General features: G+C 44.5%; 1 protein-coding gene across 1 annotated transcript in view; it reads right to left on the bottom strand.

Annotated features, from left to right (window-relative positions):
* LOC126101285 (uncharacterized) overlaps positions 1-25,848 on the bottom strand; it is a 137,751-nt gene extending 111,903 nt beyond the window's left edge. Inside the window, exons 1-3 of the mRNA XM_049911966.1 lie at positions 25,829-25,848; positions 24,665-24,889; positions 18,516-18,585 (exon numbers count right to left, since the gene is read on the bottom strand). Of these exons, the coding sequence (XP_049767923.1) occupies positions 18,516-18,585; positions 24,665-24,889; positions 25,829-25,848 (315 nt within the window). The remainder of the gene's footprint in view (positions 1-18,515; positions 18,586-24,664; positions 24,890-25,828) is intronic.
* Positions 25,849-26,582: the final 734 nt, after the last annotated feature.

Consider the following 26,582-nt stretch of genomic DNA (forward strand, 5'->3'; position numbering starts at 1 on the left):
GAAGAAACTTGAACAGACATTTGTTGAAGTTTGATGTTATCTACGACACCTTGTCTGCTTACGAAGTTTCACATCTGACTACGTTAATGGATTTACTGCATTTCTTCTTTAAATGTTTACTGTTGTAACTAAAACCGAATCGAATGTGTTTTAAAAGCTACATTTTTTGGTTTGGTTGGATAAAGGATATCTCAGGGCTCGGCTGGATGAACGCTGAAACTTCCCAAAACCATCCTCAATTTAACCGGTGGAACCGACTGTTATCTGCCTGGGACTGAATCAAGACGATCACTGTGTCTTCACTTTGCAACATTATTGTGCAGTTAGGCCAATTGGAGTCCACAGTTTCTAGCTCTATGAATTTTGGGACTGTATCGCAACCTATAGAGTTTGAAGCTTTCGGTACCTGCAGAGAACATATGTTCGACCTTGAAATTTCAAACCTTTTGTCCTCTCTTCCAACGCAGAAAACAGCCTTTTTCCGAACGATTTATTTAACTTCCAAGTGCAGTACAGTGTGGTATGGTCGTGTCCTCCATTGAGTACTGCACTAGCTCTGCCGCGTAAAACCGAATATTATCCAGCATGTACTCACGGGGCTTTTTCATCCACACAAAACTATGAACGACTGCTGTGATTTCGTTGTGCAGTCCACAGATCCTTAAGGGCTCTATGGAAAAGTGACAAAATACTGATTACTTTATTTCGACATTTCTGAAAAGTTCCGCTCCCATTGCAACTGCAGAACAGTGGCGAAACAGTCGGCGCAGAGTCCCCGATAGAAATATAATGAATAACGACTCTCCACCCAAATACAAGGAGGTGGCAAGTGCCCACCTCGTGGACGCCTTCGTTTGAGATATGTCGTTCCAGTAACCAGTTACCATGAAGATGTTTGCTTTGTACTTATATAGGGTGTAACGGGTATAAGCATAGATACTTTTATATCCTGTATCTTAATATGTACATACACTCCTGGAAATGGAAAAAAGAACACATTGACACCGGTGTGTCAGACCCACTATACTTGCTCCGGACACTGCGAGAGGGCTGTACAAGCAATGATCACACGCACGGCACAGCGGACACACCAGGAACCGCGGTGTTGGCCGTCGAATGGCGCTAGCTGCGCAGCATTTGTGCACCGCCGCCGTCAGTGTCAGCCAGTTTGCCGTGGCATACGGAGCTCCATCGCAGTCTTTAACACTGGTAGCATGCCGCGACAGCGTGGACGTGAACCGTATGTGCAGTTGACGGACTTTGAGCGAGGGCGTATAGTGGGCATGCGGGAGGCCGGGTGGATGTACCGCCGAATTGCTCAACACGTGGGGCGTGAGGTCTCCACAGTACATCGATGTTGTCGCCAGTGGTCGGCGGAAGGTGCACGTGCCCGTCGACCTGCGACCGGACCGCAGCGACGCACGGATGCACGCCAAGACCGTAGGATCCTACGCAGTGCCGTAGGGGACCGCACCGCCACTTCCCAGCAAATTAGGGACACTGTTGCTCCTGGGGTACCGGCGAGGACCATTCGCAACCGTCTCCATGAAGCTGGGCTACGGTCCCGCACACCGTTAGGCCGTCTTCCGCTCACGCCCCAACATCGTGCAGCCCGCCTCCAGTGGTGTCGCGACAGGCGTGAATGGAGGGACGAATGGAGACGTGTCGTCTTCAGCGATGAGAGTCGCTTCTGCCTTGGTGCCAATGATGGTCGTATGCGTGTTTGGCGCCGTGCAGGTGAGCGCCACAATCAGGACTGCATACGACCGAGGCACACAGGGCCAACACCCGGCATCATGGTGTGGGGAGCGATCTCCTACACTGGCCGTACACCACTGGTGATCGTCGAGGGGACACTGAATAGTGCACGGTACATCCAAACCGTCATCGAACCCATCGTTCTACCATTCCTAGACCGGCAAGGGAACTTGCTGTTCCAACAGGACAATGCACGTCCGCATGTATCCCGTGCCACCCAACGTGCTCTAGAAGGTGTAAGTCAACTACCCTGGCCAGCAAGACCTCCGGATCTGTCCCCCATTGAGCATGTTTGGGACTGGATGAAGCGTCGTCTCACGCGGTCTGCACGTCCAGCACGAACGCTGGTCCAACTGAGGCGCCAGGTGGAAATGGCATGGCAAGCCGTTCCACAGGACTACATCCAGCATCTCTACGATCGTCTCCATGGGAGAATAGCAGCCTGCATTGCTGCGAAAGGTGGATATACACTGTACTAGTGCCGACATTGTGCATGCTCTGTTGCCTGTGTCTATGTGCCTGTGGTTCTGTCAGTGTGATCATGTGATGTATCTGACCCCAGGAATGTGTCAATAAAGTTTCCCCTTCCTGGGACAATGAATTCACGGTGTTCTTATTTCAATTTCCAGGAGTGTACATCAGTGTGTTGGCTGTTTTTTCTGTCGAACAGTCTTCCCGCAAACACGTCATATAATTTGCTACCTGATATTTTCTGCGTTGTCGTAACTGCACCACTAAGTGGACTACGCCTGTCAATAAAGAGCAACCGTTTTGCATCCACGTTTGAACACCTGACCTGCTACACTGGAGAAAATAAGCATTAATGGGTTGCTCTCACGACACGTGCTTGGAGGTACTAACCAACTTAACAACATACTGTTCCTAATAGTCATAATTCTTAGCCTGCAATTGAAGTAAATACTGATGTAACGTTGTTCAGTACACTGTTCCACACTGTTCTCAGTCACCAATAAAAATATCTGCTCTTATACAAATTAAACCTCATATAAGGAAAAAACAAATTAGCAAGCGTTCTCCCGTTTTCTTGAACAATAGCTGCGGTAAGGGTTGTGCCTACCGCTTATGGGAGGACATACGATACTCTCGCTAACTAGTCCTTGCCGGATCACAAGTTCTTGCAGCACACTAATGAAATATAACATCGTCTCTAGCCATGATAATGAACTCAGTTCGGAGAGAAAGAGTGTGCACAAGTTTCTTCAGGCACTCCAAGTCCATTTGGAGCCATTCATTAATCGCTACATCTCGCATAGTTACCAAATTCCAGGCACGCTGACTGCTACGTTTCAGCCCGAGACATTTTTCTTTAAGATTAAGATCGGGTGATTAGCGGTCCACCCGATGTGCGATTGGGTGCGGGAGTGTTCGGCAATCAGGAGCGTATTAGTGCAGCCCTGTGAACACCTTGGAAGACAGGAGTGTCCAGAGCATAATCATCATGAAGATTTAGAAGAAAGGGCAACACTTGCTCACACAGAACGTTAATTTCAACATACTGCTTCACGTTCACTGCAACTTGAATGAGTGCGCCCGTGTCGTGATACGAAAAAACGCCCCCTCCTCCCCCCCCCCCCCCAAAAAAACACCACAGAATCAGCTTGGGCCTGTCAACATCCTTCACAGACTACAGGTTAAATACCATACTGGGTAGTTGGTGCGCGCAACGCCTTGCACCACACTATACGTCTCCTGTCAGCCACTCTCCAGTTACTGTGTTCTTTGTCACATGGTGCCAGAGTGAACAATGGACTTTTGCGAGTTACCCGATAAGTAATGTCCACTGCATGCAGTCCCCTTCGCTACTTTCGCTTGAAAACTAGGCAGATGGACCTGTATTCATTGACAGCAGCAGTTCCTGTTTGGTTTGAAACCAATTGTTACTGATAAGCAGTGACCACAATTCTTAACGCCGTGTTGCATGGCTCCGAGTGCTACACCGTTCCTTGTAGACGCGCAGGACGGACTGCGTTAATATATCTATAAATATGGCAACTTGAATCAACGTGTGGTTGTGGGCGTGTCCAAACACAAAGCCCCTTTCTACCACTCCGTAATGTCTCCTCGCTGACCCTCTTACTGCGTTGACTACATACAACCGATTGGTACATACACATCACTTTAATACCATGATTCACGTCTGTTGTAGAGGGTCTCATGATTGGCTGGTACCAATGTTACATATTTACAGCGCTCCAAAATGACCGGTTTGTGCTTTTAACGGCGTGACTAATATTCTGATCGGATATACTGTTACAGACGGACTACAAAATTATGTCCGCTGTGTGGTCGAGGTCTTTAAGGCACGCCAGCGTAGACACGTTCGATGTGGGGATAACCGAGTGATATCTTGGTTTTGCAATATATTTTTGTCGGCAGACTTTGATCTGCAAGGGGAACAGAAGGGCGATGTACACTTTCTTATCACTCTGTGGATAAATTCTAGACCTCGCTGGAACCTCGTACAAAGTTGTGACATTGAGAACTTTAAGCTGGATTGTCCCCTCGGTGTTAATCGACAGGGCTGGCGGTAGATGTTTTCTATTCTCCCACATCCTCCGTGAACAACAGAAACAGAACATTTGCAGCATACAGTCACTTACCACAGTTCCTGATAGTATGGAATTACGTAAGTGGCAGATCTGAGACGCAAGTCGTCTTAGTGACGCCTTTTACCGGGAGATCAGCCGTAGGATAAATCAAAAGCTACGACACATTCACTGCGTCCTTTCTCAACAGATCATTTTGGAGTTACATAAGTAGCTTCAGCAGTTTCTACAGAAATATGTATATTCAGCTCGTTGGAGCAGCCATTTAATGCAATAGCTACAGAATTACCACTTGAGGATACTGCCTCTCCTTATGATGCATTATAGCGAGTCCTTGATACCTGAGGCGCATTCCTTTACTATTTAAAACAAATATTTTTCAGGTAGGACACAAATGTGTGAGGGGTGTTACAAAAGAAAAGGTACGAAATAACACTATGGGTATATCTGAAGTCTTTATTGGTAAATAATACCAGATTCCTGAGCACAACTATTCCACTGTTTAGCCGGCCGCGGTGGTCTAGCGGTTCTAGGCGCTCAGTCAGGAATCGCGCGACTGCTACGGTCGCAGGTTCGAATCCTGCCTCGGGCATGGATGTGTGTGATGTCCTTAGGTTAGTTAGGTTTAAGTAGTTCTAATTTCTAGGGGACTGATGACCACAGATGTTAAGTCCCATAGTGCTCAGAGCCATTTGAACCATTTTTTATCCCACTGTTTAACGAGCCGAAGGATCCCCCGTTCCCTGAATTCCTGTGTCTGTGACAAGAACCAGTCCTCCACCGTATCCTTCAGTTCGTCGTCCGAGCTGACGCGCACCCCTTCGCAGAGTTTTTTTTTTTTTTTTTTTTTTTTTTTTTTTAGCGGACCAAACATATGGAAGTAGCAAGGCGACATGTCCGAGCTCCTGAGAACTTGGCCATTACACTTTGAGTGAGTGAACTCGGAGACGTGTGGACGCAGGATCACCCCCTCCGTGAGCATATCAGGACTTGCGTAGGCTGCGGAGTGCCTTACATTACTGTCAATGGTTTTTCCGTGATCGAGGAATTCCTTGAAAGTCGGACCTCGAACGCAGATAAAGACGGTGAGAATCACCTTGCCTGTTGAGAGTACAGGTTTGAATTCTTCAGGGAACGGTAACGACACTACATTCGCGACCCTAGATGTTTCACTACGTTATCCGAAAGAGGTATATGCTAATTTCAACTGGTTTGGTTGTTACGACGTTTCGTACTTTATCATTTGAACGCTGCTTTGTACTTTGGTTTAAAAATAGCTACATTCACAGTTCGAGGGTAATGTGAACACGTATTTCCCGCTAATATATTTGTTGTCTCATGTGTTGCGAACATACAAAGTTTTTTCCTTCATGTCGCCATAGTTTGAAATTCCCAGGTGCTCTGACATTGGTAACAAAAATTAGTATATCAACTGGCCATATTGAGGAAAACTGGCCCTAAGTACTGGTTCCTACTGCATGGAAAATTAGATCATAGTTATTTCAAACCTTACACTAATTTATTTGTAATACCACCGCAGTGTAAGTGGTTTCAAAAAATGGTTCAAATGGTTCTAAGCACAATGGGACTTAACACCTGAGGTCATCAGTCCCCTAGACTTAGAACTACTAAAGCCTAACTAACCTAAGGACATCACACACATCCATGCCCAAGGCAGGATTCGAACATGCAACCGCAGCAGCAGCGCGGTTCCGGACTGAAGCGCCTACAACCGCTCAAACACAGGGGCCGGCGTAAGTGGTTTCTTTTTCTCACTGAGCTCATTTTTCTAGCCGGTCAAATAATGTGACTTCACCCCAAATCAATTGTTGACCTTATTTACAGCCTGATTACAGCAATAATTACTTGCTTCGTATGGAATTGGGTACTCCACAGTTAACCTTGGGGAGCTACAGTTGGCGCTCCGCCTATGCATGCGTTAGGCGATCCCGCTCTTCACAATTGGTCCTAGTTCGGCGTGTTAAGTGACAGGAGACTTAATTTCGGTCTGGCCTTGCTGTGGTGGTACTGCGAACGGCTGAAAGCTAGGGAAAACTACGCCCGTAATTTTTCCCGAGGGCATGCAGCTTTACTCTATGGTTAAATGATGATGGCTTCTTCTTGGGTAAAATATTCCAGAGGTAAAATAGTCCCCCATTCGGATCTCCAGGCGGGAACTACTCAAGAGGACGTCTTTATCAGAAGAAAGAAAACTGGCGTTCTACGGATCGGAGCGTGGAATGTCAGTTCCCTTAATCGGGCAGATAGGTCAGAAAATTTGAGAAGGGAAATGGATAGATTAAAGTTAGATATAGTGGGAATTAGTGAAGTTCGGTGGCAGGAGGTGAATACAGGGTTATAAATACAAAATCACATAGGGGTAATGCAGGAGTAGGTTTAATAATGAATAAGAAAATAGGAGTTCGGGTAAGCTACTACAAACAGCATAGTGAACGCATTATTGTGGCCAAGATAGACACGAAGCCCATGCCTACTACAATAGTACAAGATAGTACAAGTTTATATGCCAACCAGCTCTGCAGATGATGAAGAAATTGATGAAATGTATGATGAGATAAAAGAAATTATTCAGGTAGTGAAGGGAGACGAAAATTTAATAGTCATGGGTGACTGCAATTCGAGAGTAGGAAAAAGGAGAGAAGGAAACATAGTGGGTGAATATGGAATGGGGGTCAGAAATGAAAGAGAATTCTGTACAGAGCATAACTTAATCACAGCTAACACTTGGTTCAAGAATCATGGAAGAAGGTTGTATACATGGAAGAATCCTGGAGATACTAGAAGGTATCAGATAGATTATATAATGGTAAGACAGAGTGTAGTGGACTGACCCGACAGCCAATCCACTATGACTTGTAGCCGATTAGCACGCGTTTAAGCTCACGCAGACTGGCGTGAGGTCTGGAACAGATTAAAGGAGTTGAGTCTAATAAATAAAGTACGGAGTTGATGTAATACTTAACTTTAATCCATAATTGGAAAACATCGCTCTTGTTGATACATTATATAATCTCAATATAAACTGGTCATGGCGCCTTGCTAGGTCGTAGCAAATGACGTAGCTGAAGGCTATGCTAACTATCGTCTCGGCAAATGAGAGCGTATTTGTCAGTGTAGCTTCGCTAGCAAAGTCGGCTGTACAACTGGGGCGAGTGCTAGGACGTCTCTCTAGACCTGCCGTGTGGCGGCGCTCGGTATGCAATCACTGACAGTGGCGACACAGGGGTCCGACGTATACTACCGGACCGCGGCCGATTTAAAGGCTACAACCTAGCAAGTGTGGTGTATGGCGGTAACACCACACAGAGATTTAGGAACATGATTTTAAATTGTAAGGCATTTCCAGGGGAGATGTGGACTCTGACCACAAACTACTGGTTATGAAATGTAGATTAAAACTGAAGAAACTGCAAAAAGGTGGGAATTTAAGGAGATCGGACCTGGATAAACTGACTAAACCAGAGACTGTACAGAGTTTCAGGGAGAGCATAAGGGAACAATTGACGGGAATGGGGGAAAGAAATACAGTAGAAGAAGAATTGGTAGCTTTGAGGGATGAAGTAGTGAAGGCACCAAAGGATCAAGTAGGTAAAAAGACGAGGGCTAGTAGAAATCCTTGGGCAGCAGAAGAGGGATTTAATTTAATGAATGAAGGGGAAAATATAAAAATGCAGTAAATGAAGCAGGCAAAAAGGAATACAAACGTCTCAAAAATGAGATCGACAGGAAGTTCAAACTGGCTAAGCAGGGATGGCTAGAGGACAAATGTAAGGATGTAGAGGCGCGTATCACTAGGGGGTAAGATAGATACTGCCTACAGGAAAATCAGAAGACCTTTGGAGAAAAGATAACCACTTGTATGAATATCAAGAGCTCAGATGGAAACCCAGTTCTAAGCAAAAAAGGGAAAGCAGAAAGGTGGAAGGAGTATATAGAGGGTCTATACAAGGGTGATGTACTTGAGGACAATATTATGGAAATGGAAGAGGATGTAGATGAAGACGAAATGGGAGATACGATACTGCATGAAGAGTTTGACAGAGCACTGAAAGACCTGAGCCGAAACAAGGCCCCCGGAGTAGACAACATTCCATTGGAACTACTGACGGCCTTGGGAGAGCCAGTCCTGACAAAACTCTACCATCTGGTGAGCAAAATGTATGAAACAGGCGAAATACCCTCAGACTTCAACAAGAATATAATAATTCCAATCCCAAAGAAAGCAGATGTTGAAAGATGTGAAAATTACCGAACAATCAGTTTAATAAGCCACAGCTGCAAAATACTAACACGTATTCTTTACAGACGAATGGAAAACCTAGTAGAAGCCGACCTCGGGGAACATCAGTTTGGATTCCGTAGAAATACTGGAACACGTGAGGCAATACTGACCTTACGACTTATCTTAGAACAAAGATTAAGGAAAGGCAAACCTACGTTTCTAGCATTTGTAGAAAGCTTTTGACAATGTTGACTGGAATATTCTCTTTCAAATTCTAAAGGTGACAGGGGTAACATACAGGGAGCGAAAGGCTATTTACAATTTGTACAGAAACCAGATGGCAGTTATAAGAGTCGAGGGACATGAAAGGGAAGCAGTGGTTGGGAAGGGAGTAAGACAGAGTTGTAGCCTCTCCCCGATGTTATTCAATCTGTATATTGAGCAAGCAGTAAAGGAAACAAAAGAAAAATTCGGAGTAGGTATTAAAATCCATGGAGAAGAAATAAAAACTTTGAGATGATTCTTGAGTTTCTCCCGGCGTATTTGATAATCAAAATATTCACGGGTGTACTGCCGGTCTACAGTGTCCAACGGGCACAATATTTCGGCGATCATACATGTCGCCATCATCAGGTGAACTGACGGACTGAGTTCCTGTGAACGTGCCGGCACGGAGATCCGTACGCTATGGCTGCTCAGTTCCAGTACCGGAGGGTGACGCTAAGAAATTGTTACCCCAATGTCCGGTACCGCCTAGACTATATGGACTCCCGAAGGTTCACGAAGAGGGGGTACCATTACGCCCCATTGTCAGCAACATCAGGGCACCTACATATTTGTTGGCCAAATACCTGACGGGAATATTAAGTCCTTATGTGGGTAAATGCCCTTATCACATCCGTAATTCCGTGAATTTTGCTAAACGCCTTGATAGCTTCAGGTTGGATGAGTCAGATATCATAGTGAGTTTTGACGTCGTTTCCTTGTTCACGAGGGTAACCCTGCGAGAGTCACTAGAATTGATTAGTCAGAAGTTTGACGAGAAGACCACCGCTTAGGCATGTCTTGACTTCCACGTATGTTCTTTTTAATGGAGAATACTACGACCAAACGGAGGGAGTCGCCATGGGTAGCCCACTCTCACCAGTGGTGGCGAATTTGTACATGGAGAACTTCGAGGAGGAAGCCCTGTCGTCATCCGAATGGAAACCTACTTGCTTTTTCCGTTACGTGGACGACACGTTCGTCATCTGGCCACATGGTATGGATAAACTCCTTGACTTCCTTACACATCTAAACTCCATACACCCCAACATAAAATTCACTATGGAGACTGAAACGGAGGGTAAATTACCTTTCCTTGACGTCTTGGTCAAGAGCAGGGTTGACGGCACCCTAGGTCATGGCGTGTATCGGAAGACAACGCACACTGATCTGTATTTGCACGCAGACAGCTGCCACCACCCTTCACAGAGGAATGGGGTACTTAAAACTCTAGTACATAGGGCACGCACTATCACTGACGCAGAGAGTCTACCCCAGGAATTGGAACATCTGAGAACTGTATTTCGAAAAAATGGGTACTCAGAGTGGCAGATTCAACGTGCTCTCCGCCCAACCACTGCTGCACAACCTGTTGAGATGGATGAAGTCACGAGGGAGGAGGGAGGCACTGCATTTATTCCATACACAGGCGCACTCTCGGGGAAAATCGCCCGCATTCTGAAGAAACACCAGGTCGGAACTGTGTTTTGTCCTCCGAATAAAACTCGTGCACTGGTGGGGAGCGCCAAAGATGGCCTCGGTTTGAGGAAGGCCGGCGTGTACCAGATTCCGTGTCAATGTGGCAAGTCGTATATTGATCAGACGATGCGTACCGTCGAGGATCGATGCCGTGAACACCAGAGGCACACTCGACTGATGTATCCGAGCAAGTCGGCGGTCGCTGAACATTGTTTGTCGGAAAATCACGCTATGGAGTATGAACGCACGAGGATTCTGGTACAGATGTCGAGATACTGGGACAGCGTTGTTAGAGAGGCCATCGAAATTCGCACCAATGACGACCTCATAAACAGTGACTGTGGCTATAATCTTAGCAAGGCTTGGGAACCAGCGATTGGGTTAATCAAGAGTAAATCGAGCAAACGTGTAGTTGTGACGACCACGGCGGACAGAGCTATCCCACCGACGTCACCCCAGACGCCGTCGCAATCTGTTCCACCGCGCGACCGTGGCGCGGGGCGCGGACGGCGGAGTGAGCGCGCCGCGGGCGGAGGGTATTTAAATCGGCCGCCGCTGCGACCGAACCCAGTTCCTCCTGAGCAGCCATAGCGTACGGATCTCCGTGCAGGAGCTCAGTCCGTCAGTTCACCTGATGATGGTGACCTGTATGATCGCCGAAATATTGTGCCCGTTGGACACTGTAGACCGGTAGTACACCCGTGGATATTTTGATTAAAAACTTTGAGGTTCGCCGATGACATTGTAATTCTGTCAGAGACAGCAAAGGACTTGGAAGAGCAGTTGAACGAAATGGACAGTGTCTTGAAAGGAGGATATAAGATGAACATTAACAAAAGCAAAACGAGGATAATGGAATGTAGTCGAATTAAGTCGGGTGATGCTGAGGTAATTAGATTAGGAAATGAGACACTTAAAGTAGTAAAGGAGTTTTGCTATTTAGGGAGCAAAATAACTGATGATCGTCGAAGTAGAGATGATATAAAATGTAGACTGGCAATGGCAAGGAAAGCGTTTCTGAATAAGAGAAATTTGTTAACATCGAGTACAGATTTAATTGTCAGGAAGTCGTTTCTGAACGTATTTGTACGGAGTGTAGCCATGTATGGAAGTGAAACATGGACGATAAATAGTTTGGACAGGAAGAGAATAGAAGCTTTCGAAATGTGGTGCTACAGAAGAATGTTGAAGATTAGATGGGTATATCACATAACAAATGAGGAGGTATTGAAAAGGATTGGGGAGAGGAGTAGTTTGTGGCACAACTTGACTAGAAGAAGGGATCGGTTGGTAGGACATGTTCTGAGGCATCAAGGTATCACCAATTTAGTACTGGAGGGCAGCATGGAGGGTAAAAATCGTGGAGGGGGACCAAGAGATGTATACACTAAGTAGATTCAGAAGGATGTAGGTTGCAGTAAGTACTGGGAGATGAAGAAGCTTGCACAGGATAGAGCAGCATGGAGAGCTGCATCAAACCGGTCTCAGGACTGAAGATCACAACAACAACAAAAACGAAAATACGGAACTCATTATCGGCCCTCTAGCATCTGCGGAGAGGATGTCTTTGAGCAAAGCAGTGAGAGAGATGGTACATTGTCGTGGTGGCCGCACAGACCTACGTAAGCTCGTATGTAGATCTCTGGCAGTGTGTGGCTGTAGGGAAGACCACCATCGATATGCTTACGTACGGACTTACGCCGATGTACAGCTTTGATTTCACCTTGCAACATGTGACACTCCACCATCGTCGAAGGATGGAATGAGCCGAATTAAGTATGCAGCTATACAGACATCTCGTAGGTCTGATTCTCGCGATTCCTGCAAAGCCCAGTTTAGACCATCTTAATGAAGATTATCTCGAACTGCAAGCCAATGGGCGAGATATTTAGGTTAAAAGTTAATAAAAGGACAATAAGAAGAATGGTACGCAACCGTCGCGCCATGTGCCTTAGCAAATTGCAGCGACTAAGTTATACAGTTCCCAGAAGGCGTTTACAACGAACCGCAGTAGTATTATGAAGTTATGCGTTACGATTCGGCTACTTCCGTAACCGAATGTGCGTCCGCTTTGTTAAGTACCGCTGTATGGCGTACAAACACGACAGTTATCCCTAAAGACCCTGTAATTGCCGTACGGCAGACGCAGAATGCTACAATTAAAGCCTCCGTCTTTGGAGGTCCTTTGCACTGGGCGGCAATTCTTGCTAACTATGGCCTCCAAGGGTGCTTATTACGACCTCGACAGGCGCGCAGGTCTGCAGCGGATTCAGCCTACACGCGTTATCGCGCAACGTGTGGTCCACGTCGACCAGCGCAGGTGCCTTGCTAAAGTCCTGCAGGGGCATGTTGTAAGGGGCTACACGTATTTCACAGAGACGGCAGGCCAAGTCCTGTTGTTCAGATTAGATGAAGTAGGGGAGAACGGAACAAACTCTGCTAGTGAAGTATGTGGCGATCAATAATAACTGCCTGATGCTTCACATGCTTTCCCACATCATCCCTTCTGAAGATTGACAATTGAGTACCAACAGGAAACTCTTGGAAACTAGTATGCTTTTGTACGCCGGGTACTTTCGTAGATAGGCACTAAGGAAACCTTTGTATCTGTCAGTACTCCGCCATGAATGCCTGTACCGTGAGGAATACAGTGGCGTCGTCTATTCTCAAGCGCAATAAATGAACACTGGAAACTGGGTATTACTGACGCTACGTAAACTTGAAAAAACTACTTATCAGACAGGATCAGCAGCACTATGACACTGATCGACGACTAAGCAGTTGTACAAAGGAAGGGATCGTTGTTAGAGGATCGTAAGGAACTGCAGAAAGATTTTGACAAAACTTTCACTTGGTGCAGAGAAAAGTGGATCTCTTTAAGTGTAAATATATGTTAGATAATGCCTAAAATACAAAGAAATAATACAATAGTATTCGATTAGTGGTGCACGTCTTGAATGGTGAAAGTGTAAGGGGTAGTCAAACGAAAACGAGACGGACGAAAAAGCAGTAAGTAAACTGTTTATTATTGTAAAAGTAATCGCCATAAGATGTAAATACATTTATTCCGCTGTGAGACAAGACGGTGAATGCCTTCATGGAAATATGTTTGCGGCTGCCTACGGAAAAATGATTCAACCCAGGTATGAACCTCTTCGTCAAGCTCGAAAATTGTGGAAATCACACGCGGAGAGATCGGGACGGTATAGAAAAAGTGTAACGACTTCCCAGTGAAACTCCACATGTAACCATGGTTGTTTGGATTATGATGCAGAAGTTCGCTGGAAAGCGCTTACATGTTTTCCATGAAGTCCCGATCTCTCCCCGTGCCATTTCCATACTTTTGGCGCCCCGAAGAAACGTCGATTTGCTTCGGACGAAGGTGTGCGCGGCTGGGTACAATCATGGTTCTTCAGGCATCGCAAACATTTTTCCATGATGACATTGACCGTCTTGTCTTACAGTGGGAGGCTAAAAGTATTAATAGTTATGCCGATTTATTTTGCAATAATAAATAGTGTAAACACTTTTTTTCCATCTGTCTCGTTTTCATTTGATTGCCCCCTTGTAGTTAGGGGTAGCTTAAGAAGCGGTATGAAGTATCAACATTAAGAAAGTCAAATCGAAGACAAACTTTTTGGAATGTTTCTGGTAAAATGCAATCATGTGTAAAGGATATTGTGTACAAGACACTAATGCGAGAAATTCTACAGTACTGTTCCAGAGTACTTATCTTATAGGCATGACAACAGACATCGTTCGAATTCAGAAGCATGCAGCCACGATCGTGACAGACCAATATAGTCCATAAGAAAGAGCAACAAACTTACCGAGTAGCTGTGGAAGGAAGACGATATACAGGGTGTATCAAAAAGAATCACCCGATTTGACACGTCTGTACTTTTGAAACTAATAAAAATATAAAATGAATTTTGTTCTTTTGATGAATGCGAAACTCAAAAAGCTTTTTTCATACATTTTCATGTGTGTTCAATATGTCCCTTCCACAGCTGCTGATATGCGATGTCTCACTTCATTCATTGTTGAGGTAACGGAGGCACATAAACAGAGTCTTTTTATCAACCCTCACAAGAAGGATTATTTCTTGTGAGTTTGGAGGTCAGTAATGTAAGGCTGAATCATTTGGTCCAGTGCGATCGATCCATCGTTCGGTAATCCTTTGATTTAAAAATTCCACTTCCAAATGCAATGTGGCGGTGCCCCAGCGTGTTGGTAAATGAAGCCGTTCGAATCAGTCTTCAACCGTGGAAAAACAAAGTTGCCAAGCATATCGAGATAAGTGCTTCCTGCAACAGCGTTCTCGGCAAAGAAAAATGAACCATACACCTTTTCCCGCGAAACTGCACAAAACACATTACATTTTGGAGAGTCCCTCTCATGTTGTACAATTTCATGTGGTTCTTTCATACCCCATATTCTCACATTGTGACAATTCAACTTTCCATATAAACGGAATTTTGCTTCGTAGCTAAACACTAAGAGTGGAAGTAAACTGTCATCCTCCATCTTCCCAAGAACGAAATTACAGAGCTCCAGACGCTGTTGTTCGTCACCTTCACTAAGAGCTTGCAGTAGTTGAATTTTGTATGGTATCATGTGTAAACGGCGACGCAACACATGCCAGACGGACATCGGGGGCATGCTCAGCTGTCGAGTTGCATGGCGATTTCTGCAGGCTCCTTGCCGAACTACGGCGGATGCGTTTGACGTCTGTGTCAGACACTCGGAGACGGCCCGGCGATTTGCCTTGACATAAACAACCCGTTTCTCGGAATTGTTCATGCCATAGTCTAATGCTCTGTGCTGTAGGAGGATTCACGCCATACCTAGTACGAAAGTCATGCTGAGCAGTTATTATTGACGCGCACTGTGCAAAACGTAGAACACAAAACGATTTCTGTTGTCCCGACACCATTCTCACTAGAACTTCCGTGGGCGCACGCTGCTGCTACCTAGGGGGAACCACGTGAAAGTCGAGTGTTTGCTCTTTCCAACAGTACTCTGTTCACGTACATATCTCAAATAACATAACAGTTATGATTTTTGTTAAATCAGGTGATTCTTTTTTTATACACTCTGTAATTGTCACAAAACGCTGTTGGGTAAACTAAGACAGACGTGTATAGTGTTGCAGAACTTTTTAACAAACATTTTATAACTGTTATTGACAGGATGGGGTTGTCAGGTTCTGTAGATGCTGCTATGGAATACGTCAGACCAGACATTTCAAGTAACTACCATAATATGAATTTGACCCTCCCTACCCCATCTTATCTCAAATAACATACTGTCAAAGTCACAGTTTGTATTTCTAAAGGTTTCTGATATTGAGAAGGCTATCTACACTTATAGTGAAAATGTGCTTAATTCATTAGCCAAAAAATTGCAGGGAACTGGTATATTTTATGAGCTGTCAAAGGCATTTGACTGTGTAAATCGCAATATGCTTTTAAATAAATTAGAATATTATAGTGTTACAGGAAATGCTGCAAAATGGTTCAAATCTTATATCTCTGGCAGGAAACAAAGGGTGTTATTAGGAAAGAGACATGTATCAAGCTATCAGGCATCATCCAACTGGGAACTAATTACATGTGGGGTCCCACAAGGTTTCATTTTAGGGCTCTTACTTTTTCTTGTTTATATCTATGACCTTTCACCAGTAACATTACCAGAAGCCAAGTTCGTTTTGTTTGCCGATGATACAAACATTGCAATAAATAGCAAATGAAGTGTAGTCTTAGAAAGGTCAGCTAATAAAATATTTGTGGACATTAATCACTGGTTCCTAGCCAATTCTTTGTCACTAAACTTTAAAAAAACACACTACATGCAGTTCAGAACTTGTAAGAGGTGCCCCCCGAGTATATGCCTAACATACGATGACAAGCAGATAGAAGAAGTGGACAGTGTTAAATTCTTGGGATTACAGCTTGATAATAAATTCAACTGGGACGAGCACACCACAGAACTGCTGAAGCGTCTTAACAAATCTCTACTTGCAATGCGAATTGTGTCAGACATAGGGGATATAAAAATGAAAAAGCTGTCATACTATGCTTACTTTCATTCCATAATGTCATATGGGATTATTTTTTGGGGCAATTCATCAAGCCAAGCTAAAGTTTTCCGGACACAAAAACGTGCAGTAAGAGTTATATGTGGTGTGAACTCAATAACATCTTGCAGAAGCCTGTTTAGGGAAATAGGGATACTAACTATTGCTTCCCAATATATTTATTCCTTAGTGAAATTTTTCATTAAAAATATATCAATTTTTCAAACCAACAGCTCAATTCAATCAATACTAGAAATAAGAATAATCTTTACAAGGATTTAAAGTCACTTAGTCTTGTACAAAAAGGTGTGCACTATTCAGGAACACACATTTTCAATAACTTGTCAGCAGCTATAAAAAGCTTAACAACCAATGAAATTCAGTTTAAGTGAAGCCTAAAGAATTTATTGGTGGCCAACTCCTTCTACTCCATTGATGAATTTCTCACTAGAACCAACTGATTATATATATATACAAAGTACAATATAACTTCTGCACAATTTCAGTGCAGTAATTTGTTCATTATAAATAAGTGAGAGAGAGAGAGAGAGAGAGAGAGAGAGAGAGAGAGAGAGAGAGAGTCTGTGTGTGTAAGTACAACCTAACTTCTGCACCAGTACAATGCAGTAACGTGTTCATTGTAAATAAGTATTTAGTAGTTGTATTACACGTTTACTACCTTATAAATAAATAAATAAAATTTTATTTTAAATTCAGTGCACTAGTATTTGTAACATGATTCTTTCATACACCGTTCATTAAAAATGACGACCATACCACTTGGGACCTGTGGAATGGTACATTAGCTTATTTGTTTGAGTTGTAAATATTTGTCATGTATTGTTGTTTTCTGACATGTTCTACATCCTGGAGGACCTCCTCACTACGGATCAACTGGAATGAAAGTAAATCTAATCTAATCTAAGAAACTCTGTATTCGATTATGACTATGCGCCCGTTATGCTGCCACCAGCTCATATTCCGTGTACGGGTAATGAAAGAGAGGGAAGAGAAATTAGCCATGCATATCATATATTTTAATAAATTTTTCCCTCGCTTGATACTGAACAGGAAAGAAAAATTATGTTATCGGTATGATCTACCCTCAGCCATGATCCGTACAGTGTATTGCAGGGTATATATGAAAGTATACGTGAGACGGTGTAGACACTACAGCCAAGTTCGACTGCTCTGTGCCTCGCTTTTTACCAGGGATTGCTGAAAAGCAAAAATGTTCAAATGTGTGTGAAATCTTATGGGACTTAACTGCTAAGATCATCAGTCCCTAAGCTTACACAAAACTTAACCTAAAGTATCCTAAGGACAAACACACACACCCATGCCCGAGGGAGGACTCGAACCTCCGCCGGGTCCAGCCGCACAGTCCATGACTGCAGCGCCCTAGATCGCTCGGCTAATCCCGCGCGGCTGAAAAGTAGTGTCTCAGAATCGGCTGAGGTGTTACATGTCATGCATATTAATCATTCAACTTTCCCGCTTCGATGGGGCAACTTGCAACTATCTGCCGATAGAGGGCTCCGCATTGCAGCGTGTAACATGGCGGTGTGTAACGCAACTTTGTCAGTACGTTACAAGCAACGTACTGTAATCGAGTTTCTGAAAACATGAAGCTGGAATTGTTCGTGTATACATGAAGCACCCTCTCCTTCAGCATGACAATTCCAGATCACACACGAGCGCTACGTCTGCAACAACCCGAGGGCTTTGGTTCACTTTCACCGATCATCCGACTTGGTCCCATCCGATTTTAATCTGCTTACATACCAGTTTGATAGTGATAAAGCGGTGCACACGGACGTGAGCCTGTGGCTCCGTCAAAATAATTCAAACACTCAACGATGACGGTATTAACAAACTGGTCTCTCGTTGCGAGAAATGTGTTCGTCACAAGGGTAATTATGTTGAGAAATAAATATGTAGATAAGAAGAACAGAGATGTAGAATGTTAATAAAGTTTGTTTTATTTAAAAAGCTTTAAGCGTTTTCACATGCAAAATGAGGAGGTATTAGTTTTCAGCACGCCGTTGTAGTAATTGATTTACGGTGTTGACTTCATCAAGCAGAAACTAATCGCAAGAATAACTCAACACAGTTTCTCCTTTACCCCAAGCACGAAGCGAATGCTTGTCTTCCACCGTGTGGCCTGTGATGCAACAGGAAGACCAACACGGAAGCTGTAAACAGAGCCATGTCAAAACCCACTGGCTGTCAGCAATCTGAATCACGTTCCAAATCCAGTTTGTGGGTCAGGCAAAGGCTGAACAACGAAAGGAGTACCTCTATTATGTAGTTGTCTTTTTGCTGTATAAATGTTTAATTATTTTTATTGAAGAATTCCTCCATGGTATAGGAGGAGTCGTGGGGAAACTTCTTTAATATACATTTCAAAACACTTCTCCTATTTGTCAAAGACTTTATTTCCACCAGTAGATCGTCAGAGAGTTATGCAGCTGAACATTTCACACCTTTCTGTGCCGAAATTGGGTTTAATAAAGGGTAATGCACATCACTTTTCCGTTCAGTGTCCTGCTTCTGAATATCTGTTACAAACAAACTCAGATGGATTGTTGACAGCATATTTCAGAAGCGAACAAATGTACTGCGAAGCTGTGAAAAGTATGATCGTCTTGTGTGCGTCTCCTATTATATCTGGGTCTTTTGGATATTATTTATTGTAACAGAAGCTATGTTTTTCTATCGACAGTGAATTTTTTTCGCTGCAAATGTTGCAGTGACACGATGGTTACGCTTTGCTTCTTCTTGATAATGGTGTACTCATCAAAACCGGTAATATTGGGCATAAAAATAAAAAGGTGATGATCACTACAGTGACGTCTCAAATGCCTAGTCGCTTAAAGAGATGCCCGCAAGAACTACAGGTGTCAACCGCACACATATTCCAGTCACTTTCTTTTGTGCAATAAACAAATTTGGCTAAGTGCAGAATTACCCCAAAACATTATGCCGTAAGTCGCCAGCGGATGACAATGTACAAAATATGTTAACTTTTTGACTTCAGTATATCCAAAGTTACCAATTATTCTTATGGCAAAACCAACCAAACCTAAAAGTTTTAGCAGGTATACTGTAAGGTGTTTCGGTTTCAAGCTTTCATCAATATGCACACCAAAAAACTTGCAATTTTTTACCCTGTTTATTATATTACGTTAATAGGGGGTGGAATATTTTTGACAGTACAAAACTGAGTGAGGCCAAGTCTGGCCCATTTGGAAAAACCAATCGTTAATTTTCACAAAAACTACGTTTCCTATTTTCTCTGTTGACGTTCCTTTGTTCGGCTTCACATCAATCACTGTATCATCTGCATACACGACTCGAATGCCTGTTGATTCAAATAAAATGGATGCTCATTAACAAAATGCAAGAATAGTACTGTGCCAATGATCGAACCCTGTGGGACTCTCATTGTAATTTCTCCCCATATAGATGATGTGGCGTCGCTCTCCGTATTACCGAGCAGCGTAGGGTACCTTTGTACGTTGTTATTTAAGTAACAACTAAATCAAACAGGTGTTGAACTATGTATTCCGTAAGTACTTAACGTCTCTAATATGTCTGAAAAGGTCGCTCACAAAATGATGGTTTGAGAGGAGCGGTTGGGGGAGAGGGAGGGAGAGAGGGTCTTGGCGCTCGGTTCCAATTTGATTGTGAGATAGGAACATGGAATAAAAAGATTTTCGTTTAGCCCGGACCAGCAGCTATTTTTATACCCATTCGAACATCTGTCTTACTGTAGCTATGTTACAATACGTGTATTAAGCATGGTTTGAACAACGAACCGGAGCTGGCGCCCAGACAAATTGTGCGCATCGACTAATTCCTCTTGCAAAATATTTTAAACGAGCTGAAATTAATGCTCTGCTAATGGCACTATCTGTATGTCCAGCGCTCGGATTTTACGCGCAAAATCAGTCACTCGAACACCGGAGTCGAGCGAGACTAAATGTGGGTCCATCAGTGTATCGAACCTTGGTCTAAGAAATGTTTCAATCGTTTCAAAAAATCCTGCTTCGTCTGGATTTTACGTGCAAAAGACACGTTTTTCCTGGAGGTTTTTGAAGCGAGCCAGTTCAACACTAAACTTTCGGAAAACGGTTCGCACTTTGCGCAAAAGTGGATAAACTGCTTTTTATCCAATTATCTTTGTCCACAGTAGAGATCCTACGGTTCAACGTCGAGCTAAATGTAAAACTTAAATTCGTTATCACGCGAACTGAATGGGGGAAACGATGTTAAGTGAAAGAAATAAAAAAAAATGCATTTTTACAATATAATTGAAAACTCGCTTTTAAAAATACAGAGTGTGTATAAAGTCTAGGAACACTTTCAGTTATTTATCGCACAAGAACCAAACATTGTACAGCTATCACACATATGTCATTTTGAAGAGCAACCCTGAAAGTTTTTTTCATGTATACCGCCACAGCGTAGTTTGGTAATTTGCCGATAGTCAGCGCTAGTGGCGAACATGGCGGCCATGCTACAGGAGGGGACAGCCGTTTCATGAAATGGCCTCCTCGATTGCCACATCTCACTCTGTGTGACTTTTTTCTGTGGGGACACATTAAAGATCTGGTGTATGTACCGCCTCTACCACGTGATGTAGCAGAGCTCCGGGAGAGAATACGGGAAGCGACTGCCACAGTTGACGATGCCATGCTGGGACGGGTATGGCAAGAATTCGATTACCGATTGACGTCTGCCGGGTCACTCGTGGTTCGCATATCGAATGTTTGTAAAAAAACTTTCAGAGCTTCTCTTCAAAATGCAACCTGTATGAAATCTGTACAATGTTTAGTTCTTGTGCAATTAATAATTGAAAGTGTTCCCGGACTTTATGTACACCCTGTATTGCTTCATTCGGATTTTAAAACCGTTCGTGAGATTTTTTTAAGCGCGTCTTTTCTATGTTTTTAATTTGTGCAAACAGTTCAAATTATGTAAACAGGTAGACAGATACATGTAATTAATGGTCGTCCTGTTGTTTTGTGAAAGCTTTATCCGTTGCCACGATATAAGCAACTTGGTTCGAACAACAATTAAAAAAACCCTACACCGTATTACTCGTCGCCGGAGTTAACTAAAATCAAAATCGGTTGCCAAGATACGGCGCTCTAATGTCAAAATTATCCTAAAGTAAAAGCTGAGCACTAGAATGAAAAATGCTCATATCGTAACACGAAAATGGCGAATATGTCCTGGGCAGAGCTAGAAATGTAAGAGAAGGAAACTAGCTTTCCGACTTATCTGGCAGCTTCAAAGACATTTAAATCAAGACATGTTGACATATTCGCGCTTTTTATGAGTTAACCCCACTTCCCCAGTGCAGTGAGTGAGCTACCTTAGACCCGCCCCCTGTTACTCGTATGGTTAGGGATGTAAGAACAAATAGACTCACATTTGTGTGTTTTTAGAGAGTGAATTCATCTACAAAGTATCCGGAATTTGAGGTTCACGCATCCTAAACCTTAATGAGACGTTGCGCCATATTGCATGACATGAGAAATGGCATGTTCGATGATACAACGACATGCTCCATGTTATACAACATGACATTATGTATCATGTTACCTGACCTGAGATGATGCGTTGTATTACGTGACATGGGTACTAATACTTAAAAGTAAAAAGGCGCGAATGTGTCAATATGTTTTGATAAAATGCCCTTGAGGCTCCCAGGAAAGTTGAAAAGCTAATTTCCAGCTTTTACATCCCGATCTCTGCCCCGAACATATTTGCCTTTTACTGCTACGATAGGAATCTTTTTCATTCTGGTATAATACACTGAAGAGCTAAAGACACTGGCACACCTGCCTAACATCGTGTAGGGCCCCCGCGAGCACGCAGAAGTGAAGTACCGCAACACGACGTGGCATGGAGTGGACTAATGTACGAAGTAGTGCTGGAGGGAACTGACACCATGAATCCTGCAGGGCTGTCCATGAATCCGTAAGAGAACGAGGGGGTGGAGGTCTCTTCCGACTAGCACGATGCAAGCTATCCCCGATATGCTCAATAATGTTCATGTCTGGGGAGCGTGGTGGCCAGCAGAAGTGTTTGAACTTAGACGACTGTTCTTGCATCCACTCTGCAGCAATTCTGGACGCGTGGAGTGTCGCATTGTCCTGCTGGAATTGCCCAAGTGCGTCGGGATGAACAATGGACATGAATGGATGCAGGTGATCAGACAGGATTCTTACGTACGTGTCACCTGTCAGAGTCGTATCTGGACGTATCAGGGCTTCCACATATATATCACTCCAACTGCACTCGCCCCACACCATTACAGAGCCTCCACCAACTTGAACAGTCCCCTGCTGACATTCAGGGTCCATCGATCATGAGGTTGTCTCCATAGCCGTACACGTGAAACCGCTTGATACAATCTGAAACAGGACTCGTCCGACTAGGCAACGTGTTTCCAGTCATGAACAGTCCAATATCGGTGTTGACGGGTCCAAGCCAGGCGTAAAGCTTTGTGTCGTGCAGCCATCAAGGGTACACGAGTGGGGCTTCGGCTTTGGAAGCCGATATCGGCGATGTTTCGTTGAATGTTTCTCACGCTGACATTTGTTGATGGCCCACCACTGAAATCTACAGCAGTTTACGGAAGGATTGCACTTTTGTCACGCTGAACGATTCTCTTCAGTCGTCGTTGGTTCTGTTCTCGCAGAATCTTTTTCCGGCCACAGCTATGTCGGAGATCTGATGTTTTACCGGATTCTTAGTATTCACAGCACACTCGTGAAATAGTCTGGATGCATGCACTCATTGTACTGGGAGGAGTATCACAAAGCTTTTGCATTCTCTTCTGAGGCGAACTGGCCCGCAACTATTGTGACTGGTCCCTGATACCCTGGACACTGGCATTGGGCGAAGTTTACGTTCGAGCTGATCCCATACATGTTCTATCGATTACAGGTCTGGCGATCTCGCTGGCCACGGCATCAAGTAGACTGTTCATAGGACCACGTACCACGCGTCGGCAGTTGAAAACGGGCACCACGATACTGTCACACGAGTGATAATACACAAGGATGCTGGATGTACGTGACAAACCATTGTGGCCTCATAGTACTTTCAATCACCCAACGGATCATCTGGGGTGATGCAGCCGCGATTCGTCGCTGAACACAAAGCGATGCAATTAATCAGCAATGCTTTTCGGTCACGGCACCACTCCAAACGCAGCCGTTTGTATCGTGATGTTAATACAGCTTATGTGTGGGACAGTAATTTCCTAGTCTGGCTGCTACTTGTCCATTACTCAATCTAGGATGGTTGACGCAGATGTGAAGGGATTACGGTGTGCTTGGTGCACAATATCGCGAGCGCCCCCCCCCCCCCTCCCCGCCATTGTGGTGGTCACACGAGTTCGACCGGAAACTTGACGACGAGTATATTTGCCCTAATGTTCCCATAGAAACCAACATCGGAGCATTGTCCAACAAATTAGGATACTGCGCCACTTGATCGGCGGGCCAAATGGACACTAACAATCGGCGCTCTTTCAAACTCTCTCATCTGCTAACAACGCAGTCTGTCACGAGTACGTGGCCTCTCCTCGTCTTCCACAGTGATCACTCAACACTTAACGCTGTTCATGCTGCTTATATAGCCTACAACACTAAACAACACTGAAGCGCTCTGGTTGTCGTATCCATACCCGCCGATGAAGTGTACGAAGTTACGCTGACATGCGTCCATGATTTTTTGTGTTTCTTTTTTTTTGTCTGACAGTCTTTTTGGACGGTGTCATGGAAGACCTCTAGAAAATAAGCTGTAGGGGATGGATAGGTGGAGCTTTGGATCGTGTTAACTGGCGGAGAATTATTTACGAGATTACGGCTCACAACGAACGGTAGAGCCACCGAAGAAGAAGAAGAAGAACAACAACAACAACAACAAAAATAACAACAACAAGGGAAGAAGATAGGAACAAGTAGAAGAAGACGGGAAACAATCAAACAAAGCGTGTTCTTTCACAATTTGGTTAGAATCCGAGCAACGAGATCTGCACTTGATAGCTGGCGAAGACAACTAGGGAAATTGTCGAAACTTCCTGGAAGGAATAAATGACATTAACTGGCTGCAAACTCAGACAATCGAGTGTTAATATTGTTCGCTACCTTGTTGGAGAGCCAACCTCGCTGTTGTAAACAGATATCCGCCCGCAAGCGTCCGCTGGGAAAGAACCAGAAGGAGCAGGAGGGTATTCTGCGACCGGCATACGAATGAGCGCGGTATGCAAAGTGGTGGTGAGCCGCCTGGCCTCTGTCCAGGTCGGGGGTGGGAAGGGGTGGGGTGAGGTGCAACACAGGCTGCGGGACGTGACTTCCGGCGGCCGCCGCAGCGGGGGATACCGGCACGAGTGCTCGTACTCGCGGTGGTGGTCGCGGCGGCGGCGGCGGCTCTGACAAGGGCGCGTCTACCGTCCGCGCGCGCATGCGCAGAATCCTGGAAAAGCAGCCAGGCACGCTTACCTGCATATTTACTACGAGTCTGGCCATATTCACGACGTGGACAGCAAGATTCCACGCGGCTTCTTTCAAAACCTCTGCCAACGCCGACAACAGAACAGGCGGATTCATCATCGGTTCCGTTCGACACTATCACCGTTAGCCTTTTTCCAACCGACACTCGATGAAACTATTAGTATCCTCGTTTTGCTTTGACGGACAAATTTTAACAATCAATCACCACAGATGACGAGTTTCACGTTAGCACCTTGATGAGACATGTGAAAAAACAACTACGACGAGTGAAAACGTCCCGAATACGCAATGTTAAAAGTGAAAGGTTATAACGCGTCTGGCTTGCCTTCTCCCATTTATAAGCTAAATTCATCTCCTTGTCACAACTGGAGCTAGGCCGCACACTCTAGTTTCAACACAATATAAGTTTCCTGACGTTACTGAATGCGGGGGAATGTATTTTATAAAACTGCAGTGGTTGTCGATCAAAGCTTGCGATCCCAGTCTACGAATGAGTGAGAACCGCTCAGTTTGCACTCAACTCAGAGCGACAGGGGAGACCACAAGACATTCAGAGGCTTTATTCCGGCTTATGCGTGCTCAAGGAGCCACCTGACGGGGCTCACGGAACCCCCTGTCAATCAAGCTAAGACTGGGTTCGCGGTATCCGGGTCTATAGAAGGCTGTAGACTCAAGTGCTGGCTGAAATCTCACAATTTATGGTAAAGGAAATGAGCGACTGGCGTCATTGGCCAGGAGGCCCCTTACGGGGCAGGTCCGGCCGCTTTGGTGCAGGTCTTATTACATTCGACGCCACATTGGGCGACCTGCGCGGACACCCAGTCCCTAAGCGGAGAAAATCCCCGCCCCAGGTGAGAAATGTCAAGTCGGAAAGTCTGGATCTATGCGATGGGGAAAGTACCCTCGCTGAGTTCCCGTCATGTTGGTTACGATTCTGGAAATTCAGAACTATGTAAACAACGCTACGATTTGCCCATCGCCTACTGACGTCAGACGGGAATTTCTAGAGCAAACTGGCGAGGAAGAGGTGCTCCGATTAGCCTGCATCCAGACAAATTCTGTGGTGAGAGTTTATTAAACGTGGCAGTTTTCACGCCATTGGCGGAAAACAGTAACATTTTTTCTAACTTGCGGTTGCGGCCGGAATAGCGCAGACAGCAGACTCGGCATTAGGGACACCTGGAGATCGACACTCTTTGTTTGTATGCGGAAGGCGAAAGGTTGCTGGTTTTAGACGTCGAGTGGATGGGACTTCACGCCGTCAGAGTCCTGACAAGCAAGATTCTGGTTCTTCACATGCGACAGCGCACGGCTGACTTACCGCCACAGCAGATTGGCGAGAGTTTGAATCAGCACTGGCGGTAGGTGGGCACTGATGTTTTCAAATGGGACGTATCGTTGCCACTGGTTCCAATGACAGTATTGTTTTCATTTATTATTCAATCAACCACTGGAGCAACTAAAACATTTGGTGTGTTGCATTCATATTAGTGACTCAATGTGTAGCTAAGATATGGTAACGCTTCTCCCAGTTTCTTCATATCTTTATTGCAATCTCAATGTCTCCGAGTCTTATGCCACCTCATTCCTTTTAATGTACTAAAACATCAGTTTACTTTTATTTTGTACTTCATTTCAAGTAACTTGTGGTTTCC

This window comes from Schistocerca cancellata, chromosome 9, assembly GCF_023864275.1.
Source record: "Schistocerca cancellata isolate TAMUIC-IGC-003103 chromosome 9, iqSchCanc2.1, whole genome shotgun sequence".
NCBI classification, from domain to species: domain Eukaryota; kingdom Metazoa; phylum Arthropoda; class Insecta; order Orthoptera; family Acrididae; genus Schistocerca; species Schistocerca cancellata.